Source organism: Gasterosteus aculeatus, chromosome 7 (assembly GCF_964276395.1).
Source record: "Gasterosteus aculeatus chromosome 7, fGasAcu3.hap1.1, whole genome shotgun sequence".
Taxonomy (NCBI): domain Eukaryota; kingdom Metazoa; phylum Chordata; class Actinopteri; order Perciformes; family Gasterosteidae; genus Gasterosteus; species Gasterosteus aculeatus.
In genome coordinates this window covers 30,793,378-30,811,604 of record NC_135694.1, presented here as the reverse complement: position 1 = coordinate 30,811,604, position 18,227 = coordinate 30,793,378, and the positions used below count along the sequence as shown (strand labels likewise).

General features: G+C 46.6%; 1 protein-coding gene and 1 long non-coding RNA gene across 3 annotated transcripts in view; one reads left to right on the top strand and one right to left on the bottom strand.

The window, feature by feature from the left end:
- The window catches only part of pdlim4 (PDZ and LIM domain 4), a 28,793-nt gene extending 13,413 nt beyond the window's left edge, over positions 1-15,380 (top strand). Inside the window, exons 4-8 of one of the 2 annotated variants that reach the window (XM_078106979.1) lie at positions 7,008-7,337; positions 7,374-7,558; positions 8,264-8,421; positions 12,764-12,902; positions 13,881-15,380. In XM_078106979.1, coding sequence (XP_077963105.1) covers positions 7,008-7,337; positions 7,374-7,558; positions 8,264-8,421; positions 12,764-12,902; positions 13,881-14,085 — 1,017 coding nt within the window. In that variant the 3' untranslated portion in view covers positions 14,086-15,380. Of the gene's footprint in view, positions 1-7,007; positions 7,559-8,263; positions 8,422-12,763; positions 12,903-13,880 lie in introns of both variants that reach the window. The other variant, XM_040182354.2, reaches the window with a different exon arrangement.
- A 1,243-nt stretch (positions 15,381-16,623) lies between these two features.
- On the bottom strand, positions 16,624-18,215 carry LOC144410378 (uncharacterized). Its single transcript, XR_013468411.1, has 2 exons — positions 18,110-18,215; positions 16,624-17,775 (listed from the first exon to the last, which is right to left on the bottom strand). It is a non-coding gene; the product is annotated as an uncharacterized LOC144410378 (long non-coding RNA).
- Positions 18,216-18,227: the final 12 nt, after the last annotated feature.

The window sequence follows — 18,227 nt, the reverse complement described above, 5'->3', positions numbered from 1 at the left end:
GTTATCACAACGTGTTGAACTGAATTCCAGTTCTCTCAGACTCTGGTCTGTTTTATGTCAAATCTGGTTTGTACTTTGGAATCTGCTGCTGTGGGTCGAGGTCTTTTGCCACCTACCACATCAGAGAGGAGCATTCACATCTGGGGTCATAACTTAGAAGTTCAGTTCATAAACAGAATCCATGGAAACGGGCACAACAGTTGCTCCGTAAATTGCCATTCACGTGGTTATAAATGAGATAATGCATCCCACTGTTCACTGGAGAGGTTTTGAAATAGTGTCTTGATTGTTTGTTCGTTCCGAGCTGCCAGGCGGACAATGGAGGCATGATGAACTCCAGCAGATGATCTGAAGTTTTCCACAGCTGGCAAGCCGACTGGTTTCTGCCGTAGTCATTATTGAGACTGTGTGACTGAAAGAGACAAGGAGCATATTGTGGCTCAGACACGTGAGTGTCAATTCGTCAAGTGTTTCATTGTGGTCGTTGTGTCTCTCGGCCCCCGCCGGGAAAGGATCTCCTTCAAAAAAGAGAAGGGTGGGGCAGCCACACAAAGAGCTGAAGGGAAATCGATCCGTCAGCCTCTGGGTGCCTTTAAGGAAAGTCTTGTAGAGAAGAAAGCGACTTCAGCGTACGTAATCCATCTGGGTTGTTCACTCAGACGATATCAGCAGCTTTCCAGGAGACTTATTATGTGTTGTTCTGCTGAGTATAGATGCCCTTATGTCTCTCTCCCCTTGGCCTCTCTCAGGCTATCCGTAACCTCTTATCCTGTCCGTCCTCCCTCCCCGAAGCCTTAGAAATGCGCCCCGGCCTCTCTTTTAATGAAGCGAACCTGGACGGCTCAGCGGGCGGCAACTTGGTCATTCCAACGCACCTGAAGCGTGAAAAGAGGACGCATCCGCTGCACCGGGGACACAAAGAGAGAGAGAGACTCGCTTTTTGTCCACTCTGACACGTAACAATGCCGATTGTTCCTCGATGGAAACCCTGTATGAACCGGGACGTCCGTCACACCTTCCAGACGCTTCCGGCCCGCAGTTACTCCAATGACGACGTGCTGGCAAAGATCTGCAGCTGTCAACCACAGCCTGCCTCGTACCTGCAGGGTGTGAACTGAGACGTACCAGGCCACAAATAACACAATCCTCTGGGAAATTACCTCACGTTTCTCTGGCCTCCACAGTCATAAAAGGACTTTGTAATTTTTCTACCACTCAAGGCCACGTAAGGGCTTCCGAATAGTTATGAACCCAATGACGTCATTATTTATGATGTTCTGCATTCAACTTTTTCCTTTTGAACGACAGACTCCTTGTTCTTAACCAACTGTCTGCCTTTGGAAATTCCAGCCTCACTCGTGGGAACTCAGCAGGAAGTGACACTTGGGAGCTTTGAGGTGTTTCCTTTCACCTTGGACACACGGGATTCTTATAAAAGCTGATGTGGAAATGCTCCATTGTTGGTTATAAGCGTTGTTGAAATGCAACGTGTTTCCAAAGACATGAGCTCATAACTTTCCACCGTCTACTGGATGTCGCACGCGGCCTCCTGAAAAAGAAATGATTTTGGTAATGAGAGGTCGCAGCTAGGAGATAAAGACACGTTGTCATACAGTAAGCAAAACAGCAAGCGCAATTTTAGCTGATGCTCCTCTGTGTTGGAGACGACTAATGAGTTCTTGGCACAGTTTCCAAATTGCATGCAAAGAGTTGGGGGCCCTTGAGCAAGAGAGAGCGAGAGACTTTTACGGTCAAGCTGATCGCACCGAGTGACCTGATCCACGACCCAACCGTCATTGTAAACCACACGAACCATCCGTCAATCAAACTCCGTCATTCAAGCCCGTCGGGAGGAGAGGGAACGCGTCTTCTCAATCCAGAAGAGCCTTCTGTCGCTCGTTCCTCTTCTTCCTCTGAGGAAATGCCTTCTTGCACCAGTTCACTTGCCTATGTTTTGTCTTTGGAAGAGATGAAGCTCCATCGGAGTGTGAAACTAATCTTTTCCAGATGAGCTCAACCGTGCCGTTGGTGATTTGGGCCGCGTCGAATGTGTGTAAATCAATATGAGGGTTGTTAAACTGTGCAGTCAATGTGATAGTGTAACTACGACAACAATGTAGAGGGAGGCTTCATTTCTTTTTATTCAGGAACGATCATTTATCCACATGGTTCTGCTCAGACCACGTCATTGGTCTTCAACAAAAGGCCCTTTTCCCAGCAGCCGCTCGGGCCGGTAATAGCCGGGTAAACACAGGTGTAATTTAGAAAATTGACGAAGGTCCCATTCTACAATAGATCGTTTGAAACACACAGAGTTTACCCTGTTGTTCCATGTCAAATGGCTTCTTTGAAAGCGCCGCTACGAGCCCCGATACGCGCACAAGCCCGTCATTAGAAGCTGCTCGTTGGTAATCTCCTGCTTGAGTTCCTCTGATGGTTTCATCGTTACACTGACAGCGGACAAACAAACTCATTATCAGGGTTTTTTTGGGAGATAGCCTTTGATGAAATGACATTTAGTTACATAATCTCATCACATGTATTTTGGTGAGAAAGAACGTTGGTCAATGTTCCTGAAGTCGCAGGTTTTAAAATTCCTTCCCTCGGCTTGGAATCGGTCCGTGTTGAAGCCGGTGTTCTGGCAGGCGAAATGAAAAATGCCAGGCGTCCTTGTTATTAAAGGAACATCTGCTGAGACATCGTGGAAAGACCGAGAAGGCAGATGTGAATCTCACGGCGGCGAAGTCTTCCAGGAGCCGGCAGCTGAAGGCGGCTTCTCCGCGCCGACATTAACGGGAGCTGACAGACGGCGTCCTCGCGTGACCCGCAGACTGCGAGACCTGCTCGGCGTTTAATACCAAGGTCGTCAAAAAGCCTGCGTGATTCAAATCCGTTCCGTTAATTGACCGTGGCTTTAAGTCGGCGAATAGGAAACAATAAGGAGCCATTAACGGGTTCAGCGTGTCCTCGTTGGGCCGCTTGGCTTTCGTAGCAGCTCCACATTCATTGAGTCACACAGCCGGCCTCTTGGATCACGGACCTCTGACCCCACTCATTTGGTTGTTTGTGTTCACTAATCAGCCGGTAATCTCCAGAAATGTCCAAAGCGCTCTGTGGGTTTTTAATAATGGAGATTCCCCCCACCCCCCCCCCCTCACCCCTTCCCCCTCAGCCGCTTTCCTTGGCTGTCAGCAGGCCGGGGAGGGGACGGGGTCAGCCAGAGCACTCGCTGCCGGGGCGAGAAGGTCTGCAGAACCGGCACCTGGCCGGCTCATTAACATTCACTAAGACTCTGAACTTCTCTCCACTACACAAAATACAAGTTTGTACCAGTAGCTTTAACTGTCCTCTGTGAGAGTATAAACTGCTCCACAACACACATAAAAAGTGTTTAATCAGTTAGTCAACGGTGCTAATTTACCGTTAGAATAAACTCTGGTTTTGCACAAAGAATTCCATATATATATATATATATATGTATATATATATATATATAGATATACGAATGTACGAATGTTTACATCCTCTGCCGTGACGTGTGGTAGTAGAAGTTTCTTAAAAGCTTAATTCAATAGAGTTCATTGATCAAATTAACGTCGGCCGTCTTCTCCGGAGCATTTCTACCCTCTCAGATGGGCTCATGGCCAGAAGCCCTGAAACTCTATTTTCCGCTCTCAAAATCACCCCCCAACCCCCCAGACTTCAGCTCTCTATATCTGCGACCCGGGCCGGTCTGCCCGTCCTCCCAGAGAGGCTCCTGGGGGCCGGGGTCCCAGGGAGCCATAAAAGGCTGGTTTGTGTTTGGTTAGTGGTGCAGAGCGCCATGTGAAAAGCTTCATTGCCAAAGGTCCCGAGGGATTAAACCACGCAGGAGGCAGAGAAGGACGGCGCTGTTTGTGTCTGTGTGTGAGAACCATCATTGTGTGTGTGTGTGTGGGGGGGGGCAGGCAGGCCGAGGTCCTAAAGACGGGCATATGATTTCAATTAAGGTCCCCCCCCCCCGACCAAGCTGTGGTTGTGAGCTGAGCCAGACGCTACAGGTGAATATGGTTAGAAAATCGCCATGAAACTTCCCCAGTTGTTCATTTCCACGACGTAAATCTTAACATTGGATAAAACCTGGTTCCTGGTGCTCGTTTCATTTTGAGGTTTTTACAGAGGACTTTGGCTGTTTCTATGTGTCGCTCCATAAATCAGCTACATACTCAACCATATAAAATGATTTCTTTTGGAATAAAATGTTTTATAAATCGGGTTCTGAGTGATAACTGAACAAAGTCCTCAGTAAGAACCTTCATACGAGGAGGGATGAAACTAAAGAAATGCACACTTATCGTCTGTTCTAATGTGTGGAAAAGAAAACAAGTTATGGAAGCATAAAATAGCAAAAAGGACTAGTGCATGAAAACAATGTTTCTGGCTTAATAAAGTCACGTTGATGAAAGGAGGAACTTGGTGCCTCATGCCTGAGTGAAATGCGCTCATAAGCCGGCTTTCCTTCTCCTTTGACATCCTGTCACCCCGAACCATTCGCCACGCTTGGGCGCCGTTGTAAAACAGGTCGGGGACCTCAGATGGCGGCTTGACTATGTGCAAATATAGAACGCCGGTGCTCATAAATAGTTACTGCTCTGGGATCTGTTTCTCCTTCCCTCGCCGTCTCTTTTCCCCTCTCGACAGTTTCTCTCGCTCCAAACCCGAAAGGAATGCAGTCGAGATTTGGGAGAAAATGAAAGAGTAGCCACGCATGGGGGGGAGAAATCTGGAAACGGATGATGTCACGAGGGGCCTGTTAAGTTGGGTTTCTGTCGGCGATAACAACTGAAGCTGCTCATATTAACCTTGAGCTGTTTTGACTACGTTGGGAAAATAAGATCAGGTTTCCAGGAGGATCCGGCTGATGAGACATTCACCAGATTGACGTGACCGTCACTGAGGGACCAAGGCTCCATTAAACCTGAATGGAGTCCAGACGCCACAAAGGGCCTGGGGGGGGTTTAGTTCAGCTGGGACAGAAGTGAGAGTGTGAAGGTGAAAACGGGTAAACATGTAAACAACAGGGAGAAGCACTGGAACCACAACCCAGATGTTCACCTTTGTGGAAGAGGTCATTGACCTGACGACCCCCCCCTCCACAACCCCCCTCTGAAGCATTCAGCAGCTGCAGTGCGCGATCAGGAACCATGTTTTTCTTTTGCGTACATCAATGTCAGCGGACCTGTCCTCTCCGTGCTCCGTATGTTTGTACAGATTAGGAGTCAAAAATAAGAAGTCTTCACTGTGGAGCATGAAGCGCAATGCACCCTGGGATTTCCTCCGCTGTGCACGCAGACGTGACTAAGTCGCATTGCACTGATTGATATCTGCAGGTTCAGCCCTTGTTCAAACATTAGAAATTAATAATTGATTCTCAATAATACTTAAAAGACGTGTCGGGACAATGATTTGTTCTGAGGAACTTCGCCCTTCCAGCTTCGGGTTTGTTCTCAGGAAACGAGAGACATCAAGACGGCCCTTTTGGAAAATCCATCCAGAGACGTTGCTTTAAAGGAAGGGTGGTCCAGCAAGTAATGAGATAAGTCCAGCCACAACTTCAGCTGACCTTTTGGCGTGCATAGGAGGAAGTTATCGGTTATATATCAAAATGAATTTCCTCTGGAAAGATTCCTGCCTTGTTGACTCAGGAAAAGCTCCGACGTATCGGCCAGACCTGGTGCGAATGTATCTGAGGACGTCAGCGATTTCTATCACATAGTTCCTCCTTCTACGTCCCTAAAACATGGCGGTTTAGGGAACCTTCGATTACGATCACACGAGGTCCACCATCTGTGCAAATAGGGCTGAAGATATGGAGATGTCTGTGGTTTGGCCTCGGTGTGTCTGGTTGAGCTGGGTGTGACGCTCTGCAAGAGGCACTAAGTGGACTTTAACCAGCGGTGGCCGTCTGCCGGCATTTGGCAAAGCCGTCTTTTATTCGGGGAAGAGTAGGAAGAGGTGTGTTTTTTTTCTCAAAAGTCTTCTTCACTACAGGAGGCGGCCAATGACCAGGCCACACCTGGAACAAACACTGGTCCCATTGCCTCCGCGGTCTAACCGGTTCCCATCCGTCTGCATTGCTTAACCTGTAAACAGCTCAGATGTTTATCGCGTGGCGTTATCACTACGTGCACTCTTGTTTACTCTTTTGGAACGGCCGGCTGCCTCGGAAAATTCTCGACCCGCATGTGAGGCGGTGACATCACTGCAAGCGGTGCACTGTAAAAGCTTATCTGTAACGCCGCGAGGCGGTCGGCTGGCAGAGAGCGTTATCGCCCGAGTGTTCGCATAGCCGCTGTACACGCGGCGCGGTGAGGTCACCGTGGAGTTGGTTCATTAAAATGTTCGTTTGGTGAGTGATGGTGCATTTAGTCAGATAGACCTAGCAGGGGTAGATGTAATAAAAGCCATGAAGCCACGGCGGCTAAAAACGTCGACTTCAATGCTTCAAAGCAGCAGTCCAATGGTTGTCGTCATGGTGACGATGTCTTCTTCTTAGACGTCTATCCATAAAAATATAAAGTTTACCACAGCACGTCCAAAAGATACCCGTTTTATCTTTTAGGGTATCTCGGATCTGTCCGCTTCCATAAACTCTTCAATCCATAAAGTAGCAGCCGGGGGGAAATGTTCTTTCAGTATTTACACCACACAAGATAATTTGTTTTGACAGAAACATCTGCAGGAGATCGAAGTGGAGCTCCTTCCTAACCAGTGTGGCTGTTAACGGCGGAAAAGGCTTTTCCCTCAATCCTCTGCGCTGAGAAACCTTTTTGCCTCTGAAGGATTGTGGTTTTCTACTCGGGGCACCACTTTTCACTCATTTCCTGACCCAAAACGTAATGGCTTATTGTGTAATGGGCCAATTACCTTTTTTCTTCCTAACGTTATTAATCGTTTTTCTGATGTAACGTGCTCTTTCTGCTTTAAACACGCGATATCTAATGATCATTTTTCATCTTTCTTTGTAGAATTTCCGTCCCATCACCAGCGGTTATGGCAGTTCCAGTCGCAAACCTTCGTACACCCCTGAACCCCAGTACCCACAGACACCCCAGTCCCCCCAGGGCCTCCAGTACCAGCAGGCTCCCCAGTACCAACAGGCTCCCCAGTCCCCCCAGGGCCTCCAGTACCAGCAGGCTCCCCAGTCCCCCCAGGGCCTCCAGTATCAGCAGGCTCCCCAGTACCAGCAGGCTCCCCAGTCCCCCCAGGGCCTCCAGTACCAGCAGGCTCCCCAGTACCAGCAGGCTCCCCAGTCCCCCCAGGGCCTCCAGTACCAGCAGGCTCCCCAGTACCAGCAGGCTCCCCAGTCCCCCCAGGGCCTCCAGTACCAGCAGGCTCCCCAGTCCACTCACCTGAATAACGGACACTCCAGACCGAACAACGGCCACAGCCACGGCTATGGGAACGGCAACGGGCACGCTCAGTACAACAACCCGGCGGGACTTTATCATAACGGCAGCAATGGAGACAGATCCTTGCCGAGCAAGATGGGCGGCTTGAGCCTCAGCGCCACTCACAGGTGAGTGGAACCAAAGAGGAGGACATCTAAACGAACGGGTGTAAAATCCCACCTTGGTGAATGTTTAGAGTGATGGCAGCATCCGTAGTCCAAGATGGCGGTTGCCACATCCAGCAGGCGACGTCACCACGGCGACGTCTACGTCCTGTACACAGCCGAGGACAAATGGATGTTAACTGTAGAGCTGGTAATAGAACAAGGGGTTTATTCTGGATTCCACAGAGCCCGGTTGTTGTGATTCAGACTTCATGCCTGTGGAATCACATGTTGAGTTCAGCACACGTCCACCTCTGCTGCCAAAGTTCTTTCTTTAGTGCTCTGGCAACTATCATCTGTTCTTTTTTTATCTTTTTGTTTAGCCTTCTTCTGCTGCCTCGCTCCAACATCACATCAGGACGGCACCCGATAAAAGACAACACGTATCAACATGTATCAGGGGCCGTATCAGATGTTAGAAATGAGACAAAACCAATCGGAAACTCCTTTGCTGTCGTTACTTTATTACTAAATTTACTTTGATCTCATCTACTTCCAGAAAACAAGCATTTTAAAAGATGAAATTGCTGTAGGTGTTCCTGTACCCGCAGCAAACTAGCTGACGTGTGACTTGTCGATAGTGAAGTGAAACTGGCCGGCTGATGTTCCGTCATGCACAGCAATAGATGATTGATTGACACGGTGTCCCTCCTCCCTCGTCTCCTTCAGCCCGGAGCCCCCCACTCAGTCCCCCGTGGGGGGGAATGGATTCGACCCACATTCAGACGTGTACAAGATGCTGCAGGACCACGAGGAGCCCGTCTCTGCTCCCAAACAGTCCGGCTCCTTCAAGTACCTGCAGGGGATCCTCGAGGCCGAGGACGGAGGTAGGCGCGCTTTGGGTGGAGGCGAGATGGTGGGGGTTTGATGGTGTGGTGGTGACCCGATGGTGAAGAATACGTCAGCTACAATAACAGCTATTAACGGTCCTTTAGATCGCGATACACACCGGCTGCCATCATGTTGAGCAGATAAAGTTCAACTTTATGCATCAAAGCAACCCGATTTACTTCAATCAAGGTTTTTTTTTATCGACGCATCGGGTGGAAGTTCAGCATTAGTAAATATTTCCTCCTCGTGACTCCAGCCAGAGGAACATCTCTCTCGGGCAGCTCCTCTCTCACCGTCGTACTGGCATACTTTTCCTTTTAAAGAAAGACTGAGCGGTTACGAGGCAGAGAAGCAGAGCGGGAGGGAAGAAGGATGAAGTGCTGTAAATAGCTCGCACACGGATGAACATGGGAGGGAGGTTCTGCTTTGGCAGTTTACTACAAAAAGCAACTTCACAAGCGGACAATAAAGTGCGAAATACGTCTTTCCTGTCTGACTTCTGACTGCTCAGCATTCCAGCCTTTTGAGTGGGAGTCACGCTGACAGCAGCTGATCCTCTGACCCCAAACTCTCTTCCCAGGTTCCACGTTCACCACTGGCGGGGGGCGGGACTAGTGAAAGTGGTATGTGAAACCTCGGAGACGTGGGTTTATAACCGTAGGCACACATTGTCTCTTGTTAATGTTCCTCTTGACCTCAGTAGCTGGTGACGTGAGAATCCGCAGTAGTTGCTGTTAGCTAGGTTAGCTTAGCTTCCGCCCCAGCTGTCCTCATGGAGCGGTCGGCTCCCCTCACGGCGACGTTTGGCCCGGCTGCTGGGTGGTCTGGATCCCCTCACGTCCTTCTCTGATGGAGAGGAGTGTGTTTCAGTCATTGGCAATGGAGCAGCTGCTCCAAAACCAGCCGTTTCTCTTCACTTTTTGTTAATTAATCAAATGTCAACAGATACTCCAATGATATGTTACTGTTCTTTCCGTTTGTATCTGTCATATTCAAAGGGAACATCTATTTTAAAGACATCCAGATGGAAAAGCCTCAGTTTCTCTCACGCTTCAGAATAAATCAATCCATCCCTGGTTCTCTCGGAACGAACCCTTCCCGCTTGGCTCTGTACCTTCTGATGTGATCCACAAGGAACAACACTGGCTTAGAGCCGGAACACAGTTTCCTTAATTTAGCTTTAAGCCCGAGAAGGAGACCGATTCGGGGGGGGGGGGGGGGCAGTGCTAACGGATTAAAGAGATTTAAATGGGACCCTTTTCATCTGCTGTCAGTGGTCCTTGAGTGACGGGTTAAGCCCTCGATGACACCTCCGCTTTGCTGTGGGATCATTCAGAAAGCAAATCGCTCTGTTGGTAGAAACCTGTTGCTGAAGTCGGTCGCTTGGTTATTGGTTTTACAAGAAAGAAACCGGGAGGTAAAAGTCGAGTCGTCCTCTTGTTGGATGCGTAGCTCGTCTCCAGGCGTTTAAATCACAGTAGTCAGTCCCCCCTTTTTAAGGCGAAAGCCCCCGCAGAGGCCATGTTGACTTTCAGGGGCTTTTCAAGTCAAAGTAAACAAGAGTGTCAGTTTACCCAGAATTCCACAGACCCTGCCGTGATTGTAAAGCAACGTGCAGGACAAGTACAACCTGGTGTTGGATGCAATATTTCCTGAGGTTGATAGACGACAGAAAGAGGAAACGATGTGAGGGAGTTTTTACCATAAGATGTTACGGTCGATTACAGTTACTACGGTTATTTACATGCTAACAATTGGCCTTTACAGACTTCCTTTAAGAGGGGAGGAGATGGCAAGAGGGGGGGGGGGGGGGTCTCCAAACCTTGGAAAAATAAATAAACAAAATTCCAGTGACCTTTTAGTGAAACCTCGTCCATTACTTGCACTCCGGGGTTATTTGTTTAAAAGAACGATCTTGTTTTGTCCATCGTGTATTTAAAGAAAAGCGTCTGTGCAGTAAAGCAGCAGAGATGAATGATGGTCACAAAGGTACATGCAAAGTGCTCCGGGGGGAAGAAGGCTGCCTCCTTCCTCAGGAAACCTGTGGCGAGGTTTGGAAAAAAAGTCAAAAAAGGGTTTGAAAAAAAAGTAAAGAGAAATGTTTTGAAAACATATTCAAGGGTTAAAAAATGTCAAGAACAGAAAAACCTAAATATATTAAGTCGATACATTTATCAATGTACAACACATTTCAACAAGTTTAAATGGGTAAGTCAAAATATGTCAACAAACATAAAGTCATAAATCTAAAAAAGGTTTGGAAAAAAAAGTCAAATTATGTTAACTCAAAAAACGTCATTGAAAATGTTTTTTTTTAAATGTTTACCAAAATATAAGGTCAAAAAAAAGTTTTAAAAATTCAAAATATTATGTGTTGAATTAGGCCAAATAATGTTTTGAAAGAAAAGTGAAGAAATATTAGGTCGAAAAAATGTTTTGAAAAAAAGTGAAAAGATGTTTTGGGAAAAACTGTTAAAAGTTAAAAATGTTTTAAAAGAAAAGTCAAGATATAAAAATAACATTTTGGGTTGAATATATTGTTTGGAGTTAAAACACTCCCCAGGGATAAGCTGAGAAGATTGGAGTAATCACACGATGATGTAGTGCTCGGTTTACAGTAAATGGAAACAAAAACTCAATAAGAAGAGTGACGATCAGACTGCATTCATTCAGATCAGCACTTTTCTGCCACCATTTCTCCTCTTTTGGCATTGCAACATTTGTTCCTCTCGGCCCCAGAGATTAAAAGTCTTTCAGACACATTCAAGCTGTACACTTTCCATGATCTTTCCTACCACACAGTCTCGACAAAACCGTCTTTAAACTCCTCGGAAAAATACAACCCTGAAGTACGAGCAGCACGCACGGCTCAGTGAGGAATCAAGGTTGAAATTGTTGCAGCTGTTTATTTATCTTTCCACTCTGTGATTCACTTTTGCCTTGAATTCCCCTGCCGCCCCTGACAGGTCTGAGGGGGGACGGGGGGCTGTGTTACAGTAAGTCTGGGTGGTGTTAGTCACACACGGACACACACGGAGCCGTGGAAGTCGCCTGTGGTGAGATGTGTGTCGTAATTGACTGTCGGTCAAATAAAACAACGGTGTCTGACTGTCTGCGCTTGGCAGAGAGATAAATGGGTGCGAAGGGGGTTTGAGAATGTCAAAGCAAGACTAAACAAGCGCCCCCTTCGTTCTCCTTTTGGGTATCTATTCCCGACTACGTCCCCTCTGTGAGAAATTGCTGCACTTAGAAATCTTTTCCGTTCGAGTGGATCGCCGTGCAATAGAGACATTATTCCCAGGAATAACACAGCCGGCTAATGTGAGCTCTTCGCTAATGGTTAGCCAGGTGGGAGCTAATGGGCTGTGGTGAGTTGGATAGGTGTCCCACTGGCCTGAGCAGCCACACGTCGGTAACAGGAAGTGTCATTGTGCCGCTGGCCGGTGACCCGCTGCAGAGGCTCCAGATCGTCTGAGGGAACAAAGCCCCCCACCTCCACCACCAGAAGAACCGTGATCACTTATTTCGGGCTTTACAGACATTACTGTAAGATAAATGAGCATAAGTAATAATAAATACACTTTTCACGGTTGCTTCGTGAACCAAAACAATGTAAAATGGTACAAACAGTCGACATTTGTGCAAAATGTCGTCACTTCGTGGTTTTCTCCTCGCCGCAAAGTAAGTTACTTTTAGAAAGCTCTCTTCAGCCCGACGGTATGTAGTCCATTGGCTGACTCGTAGCGTGCCACTGGAAGGTTAAAGGAGAACGCTCACGCAAACACAATGGAGAGGAAGAGTGGCCGCTTCCTGTTTGTGAAAGGTTAACGAGCCCTAAGCCCATTACCTTCGGCAGGAGATAATTTGCCATTTATCTCCTGGAGCAAAACCTGCAGAACCACCTCATTGTCTCCGGTGGGATAATGTTGTTAATGTATCCACGTGCTCAGGTGTCTTGCTGGAGAGGCTGATTGTGCGATCGGTTGTGCGCGCGTGCACGAGTCAGTGAGTGTGTCGGTCCATCGCTAATCAGCAGGCTGCATTACCTCATTGGACAGGTGTGGCTCAGAGACTCGCGCCTCCTCGAGGACATTTGATAGGTGAAGATGGAGATGCCTTTCTCCTCAGTGTGCGTGGTTGTGTAGCAGTAACTGACGACCAGCACGCTCTGTTCTGTGGAGCGCTCCGTCCTGCAAAGACACGTCCACCACACCTTCAGCCCCGTACCTGGACTCCTTCACAGAAAGGACCTGGTGCTCTGTTCATTTAATCCATGTTCGTTTGTTCATTTGTCGGCTCCTGTATTTATTCTGAGGTTGTTTTTCTTTCTTTTTCCAGGTGTGTCCCCAACGGACCGAATGAGGAGCTTGAAGTCTCCGGTCATGTCTCCCGTCCCCAAACTGGGGAGCCCCGTCCCCGGCCCCGTGCCCGGCCTCCAGAAGCTGCCCCAGTGCACCCGCTGCTGTAACGGCATTGTGTAAGTACAGGGACCTCGCACAAATGTTTGTTTTACGCACGTTTCTATTGGCTGTTTATTTCAACACCAGCCTATAATCTTTCTGATTTATTTCATGTCACACAGTCAAATGTGATTCTTTCAAATGATGGTTGCTGTGATCTTTAAGTATAGACTACTGAAGATGAACCGTGAAACATGTCAAGAGGATGAGCGATTTATCATCACATTTGCTGTTCGGCCACGGGAGATTATATCGTGGCTCCGCCTGTGGTCACAGGGTTTAAAGGGGGGAGCTTTGTGAGGTGGGTGGAAGTTAAGGAAGTTAACTCGTGCAGCTCAACCTGCAGCAACAGGCCCGACACAAGATTCCCATTGATCCCGTCCGATGATTAAACCGAGCCGGCCTCCCTCCACGCCCTTTCCCACGCACACACACACCGACACACACGCCTTTCCACATGCACCGGTAATCCCGCCCCCCCCTCCCCCTTCTGTGAACGCAGCTGCAGGTGAGCGCTGATGTCATCGGCTTACTCGTTACAAGAGGGCATTGTGGGACACAATCGGGCCGCTGAGACCTGGGAGCATTTTACAGCTTTTTAAAGTCAGAGGTCAACAGAGGTCAACCGGCGAGGGGAAGTCGGTCAGAGGAGGCGAGCTCATGACTGAGGGCTCGAAGGGAAAGTCTTATTAGTGAAGAAAGCAGTGAACTTCTAAATGCTCCACCTTCAGCCGGCCGTACGTGATGAAATATATTTAAAAAACTTCTGATAAGCAAAAACAATGGAAATGGAAACAGTGAGTCAGTCCCGAGCGATTTGTCATCGCTTACTTCCTTTTAAAGTGTTGCTAATGTTCCAGTGTTGATGCGCAGACCCGATGCTTAATGAACAGGGTTTCATGGATAAACATATTGAAATGATAACATAGTTGACATTAGGTCCCATATGGCCATTAAATATGTCGTGGTCCTGAATCCTCCTCCCTCTGCTCCAGCGGCACCATCGTGAAGGCCAGGGACAAGCTGTACCACCCCGGCTGCTTCACCTGCGACGACTGCAGCGTGAACCTCAAGCAGAGGGGCTACTTCTTCATCGAGGACAACCTGTACTGCGAGACGCACGCCATGGCCCGCGTCCAGCCCCCCGAGGGCTACGACGTGGTCGCCGTCTACCCAAACTCCAAGGTGGAGCTGGTCTGAGTCCCGGGCTGGTTGCGCCGCCACCCAAGCTGAGGAGATGGGGGCGGGGCTACAGAGCACAACGGCGAGCATTCATCAGGCTCCGCGGGGGAAGGAACGCCGACCTCGGATCCGCTTTTGGGAGTCCGTCGAGGATCCGAGGTCCGCTTTGCTACTCCGACAGTCTGGATGAACGCCAGCGCGAGCTGACAGAATTAAACTTCTGATGAGTTTCCCCCGAGCGAACGAGCACCAGAGTATGAATCAAAACAGGCGACGCAGGATGAGAGAAGGTGTGTGTGTGTGTGTGTGTGTGTGGTTACTTTCTACCAGCATAACAATCATCATCGCCTCCCTCTGAAACCCTTAAAGAACCACACTAACGTGTGTGTGTGTATGTGTGTGTGTGTGAGTCGATGGTGGTTATTTGGACTCATTTTGCTTTACTCCGCGTGGCCTTTGCAGCTTTGATAAACACCGTTGTGTGTTTCTGGCGGTCGCTTCTGGCGTGATGATATTTAAGGTCTAAAGGGCTTCGAGGGTTCCTCTGTGTTTCTGTTTGACTTTCTCTGCTTCTGCTTCTAGCCGCAGTTTGCTTGTAAGCAGATCTTTAACCATCACAAGCCGGTGAGACTCTGGAGGTGTTTTGGCGAGTTTTAGCGAGCTGTAGCCGATGGCGAATGACCGTACTAACAAGCCCCGCCCCCCTAAATGATGAGGCGACCTTGGCGCTCGTTGCTCCCTCGGGCGCCTGAGCGAGAGAAGAACTCCGCTCGTTTAACCTGAAAGCTCCAGACGACTTTTAAAGCATCGTGGTTTTAATATTCTCCTTATTCAGCGATCGTCACATTCCACTTCCTCCTGGGAAAAGGGAACACGTGAATACTTGTATTTGCTCCTTATGATGAACTCAAATTAAACACACTTCTATATTTCCTCATTATGACTGCGATATGTGGCCCTCAGTCCCGGCTTATTGTGAATAGTGAAGTAAAGAGTGATGTTGTTAATTTTAGAAACAAAACTAAAATGAATCTCGTAGTTCTGTCCATCTTTTTACTTTTAGATATTAACAGCCGCTCTGTTCTAGTTATCGTGTAAATGATGTGAGGATTCTATTGCGTCTCTCGGCTATTGTACATATTTGTTTCCCTCCAGCATGACGAGTGTCCCTCGCGACGCTTCCTCTCACTCAAATCCTCTTCTTTTGTTTAACTTATTGTGCTACCAACACATGCCATCTTTTGTCTTATCTTCTTATTATTTGCTTGTTTGTTTTTTCTAAAACCTAAATAAAATGAAAATTAAAGAAGTGATTTAATGGGATTGTTTCTCTTTCTTCCTCACTGCAGCATTTCCCTCCAAAACGACCCGAGAACGGTTCCGTTGTGTTTGTGTGAACTAATAATATGAATGTCTCTGACCACTAAACCAGAGCCAACGGCCTGATAGTGTCAATTAAACAAGAACTTTTAGAGTAACCCTTAAAAATCAGTCGTAACTTTGTGATTTCATTGAGTTAACTGCTCAAAACTGTAAAGCGTCAATATGGAGAATCACCTTTGAGTTGCTCCATTAAATAAGTACTACGTGCGCGTCAAGCAGCAGGCGGCGGCGGGCCCGATGGCCTTTCACTTCCTGTCAGACCTGTGACCCGCGGCGGCGGCGGCTCCGGATTCGAGGGGATTCTCTTAATCAGAAGCTCGACCAGCATCACGTCGTTCCGGCGGGTAGAACTTTACTCCGTCATCAGGATGCAGGAAGGATTCCCGTTGCTTTCCTTGATGCTCCTTGAGAGACGGAGGTCTGCGTTCCTCGTTTACATTGACGAGGGAACCCGAGAAGCTTAACGCGTCCGCGCGGGGAGACGGAGATCGGAGAGGAGATCTGGAGAGAGAAACTCATCCGTCGCTGCGAGGAAGGAATTCAGACTCTTTCCAGCTATAAACATTTAGTCCACTTTAAAATAAATGCTTGTGACTGCCGAGGGAACCCGAGCTCGCTTCGCTTGGACTCGAGTCCTTCGGAATCGATCGAGACTCCAAAAGGACTGCAGACGTTTCCTCGCCGAAGGCTTAAGAATCCTACCGTGGATCCTCACGTTAAAAAGCGCGTAATGATGGAACCACGACATGTTACTGGGGCCTCGAACGTTCCCTTCAAAGAACAGCCAGCGGAGCTTCTTTGTGGACGGAGGGAGGCTGTGTTCTGTCTTATTTATGCATGCACATGCACTGAAAAAAATGATGTGTTGAATTTACTTAATTTTTTTTAGGTAAGTAAATGCACGAAATAAATGTATCTAAATCCAGACATATTTTTTAAGTAAATTGTACTCATTATTTTCAACTAATTTCAGCCTACTTTTATTTATAATTTCTGATCAACTGTTTTGAGTAGAGTTAACTCAAATTTATTAAGAAATTCCAACTAAACCCATGTTCAGTTTAATCAAATGATTTAGCTAACTGTAACTATTCTTTTTATTTACATTCTAATCAATTTATTGTTTAAATTATACATACTAAAATTAAGTCTCATCAAATGAAATGCCATTAGTCAATATCAGTGTATTTTATTCAAAAAAAGCAAAGGGCATATTATAATACACCTTACATAATAATCTAAACAAAAGAAAGAACATTCTTTTCCACAACTGGATGTATATATACACACACACATTAACTATACATTACATATATATATACATTAAATGTTTATATGTACATTACATATATATATAAACCAGTTGCTTTAACGCTAGAAGCCCCTCAACACAATCCAACAGACTGAGCAACAAATAAACGACACTATCAAAATCTTGTGCTACCTCTTATTCATTTTTCTTTAGATGGATATGTTCTTCTATTTTGTATGTTCTATAAATGTGTTGTATTTATTATCTTCAGTGCTTCAATGAGGTGTTGCAGACTCTTCAGGAGGCTTTAAAATCAAAAAGTTCCAACAGAGCTGTGTGTGTGTGTACTAGAGTACCAGTCATAATATATATGTATATATAAAAATAGAAAAAAAATAAACAAACAAATCTCACATGCTCAACTATGGCACAAAAGTTGGTGTATTATAAAAAAAAAAAGACCAAGTGCATTGGGAACAGACTTATTTGTCAGCGAATAAATCAAGGCATAATGAAACATGTGACTTAAACCTCCAGAAACTTTTACTCTCCGATACTAGCGGAAGATGAAAATAGCAAATCTGTGTAGAGCCAGAACGAGACTAACCGTCACATCAATAAATGGAACAAACATCTTTTTAGTGTGCCATATATATCGTTTACCCGGGTTTGACTGGTGCTTTTTATAATTACGTCGACTCTTTTCTTCTGCAATGCAATGAGACCAGTTCACAAGAGTGGCTGAAGATTTCCTACAGTCCAGCATCTCTTTTGTTCCTTAGTCCAAGGATTTTGGGAGAAAGCTTTTCAGCATCCATTCGAAAGAGCACTTTCTGAAGGAATTCGTAATAGTATCTTAGCTCTTTGGGGTAAGCCATGTTCAGAGCGTAGATGACTCCCAGCATCATTGCACAAGCGCGGGCCACAGATCCACAGTTGTTGAGAATGATTACTCCTTCAACGAAAATTCCAATGTCATCACAATGTCGCATTTCTCCACCCTCCTTGTTGATGACATATATACCCATGGTATGCTTTTGCAGGTCTCTCAGGATGTCATTTCCTTCAATGTCCTGTATGTGTAAAGAGAATAGGAGAAAAGAACACGATTCATGAAATGTATTTCATTTCAATGACGTATACTTTACTGTATGAACATTGCCACCATACATAATAATCTTAGATGAATCTGATCCCATTTTATATGTATTTAAATAAAACTATATATCTGTGAGGTGTTATTAAAGATGTACATAGGAACGACGATACTGTGCAGCAAGTTGTTAATTTTATATGAATATTCTCAACCGTCTGTCAATGATAACATGAACCTCTGAAAACATATGTGGGTGACATTAGGATCTTAAAACATAACATGTGACAGGCAAATCAATCCCAATGACTTACTATATACTCCCGAACGAGCTGTCCCTCGTCCTCACCCAGGTAGATGCAAAGAGCCTTTAGGATAGCTGTCCTTTTCAGATTGACATCACTTGTCTCCTGTGTTAAAGAATTATAATTA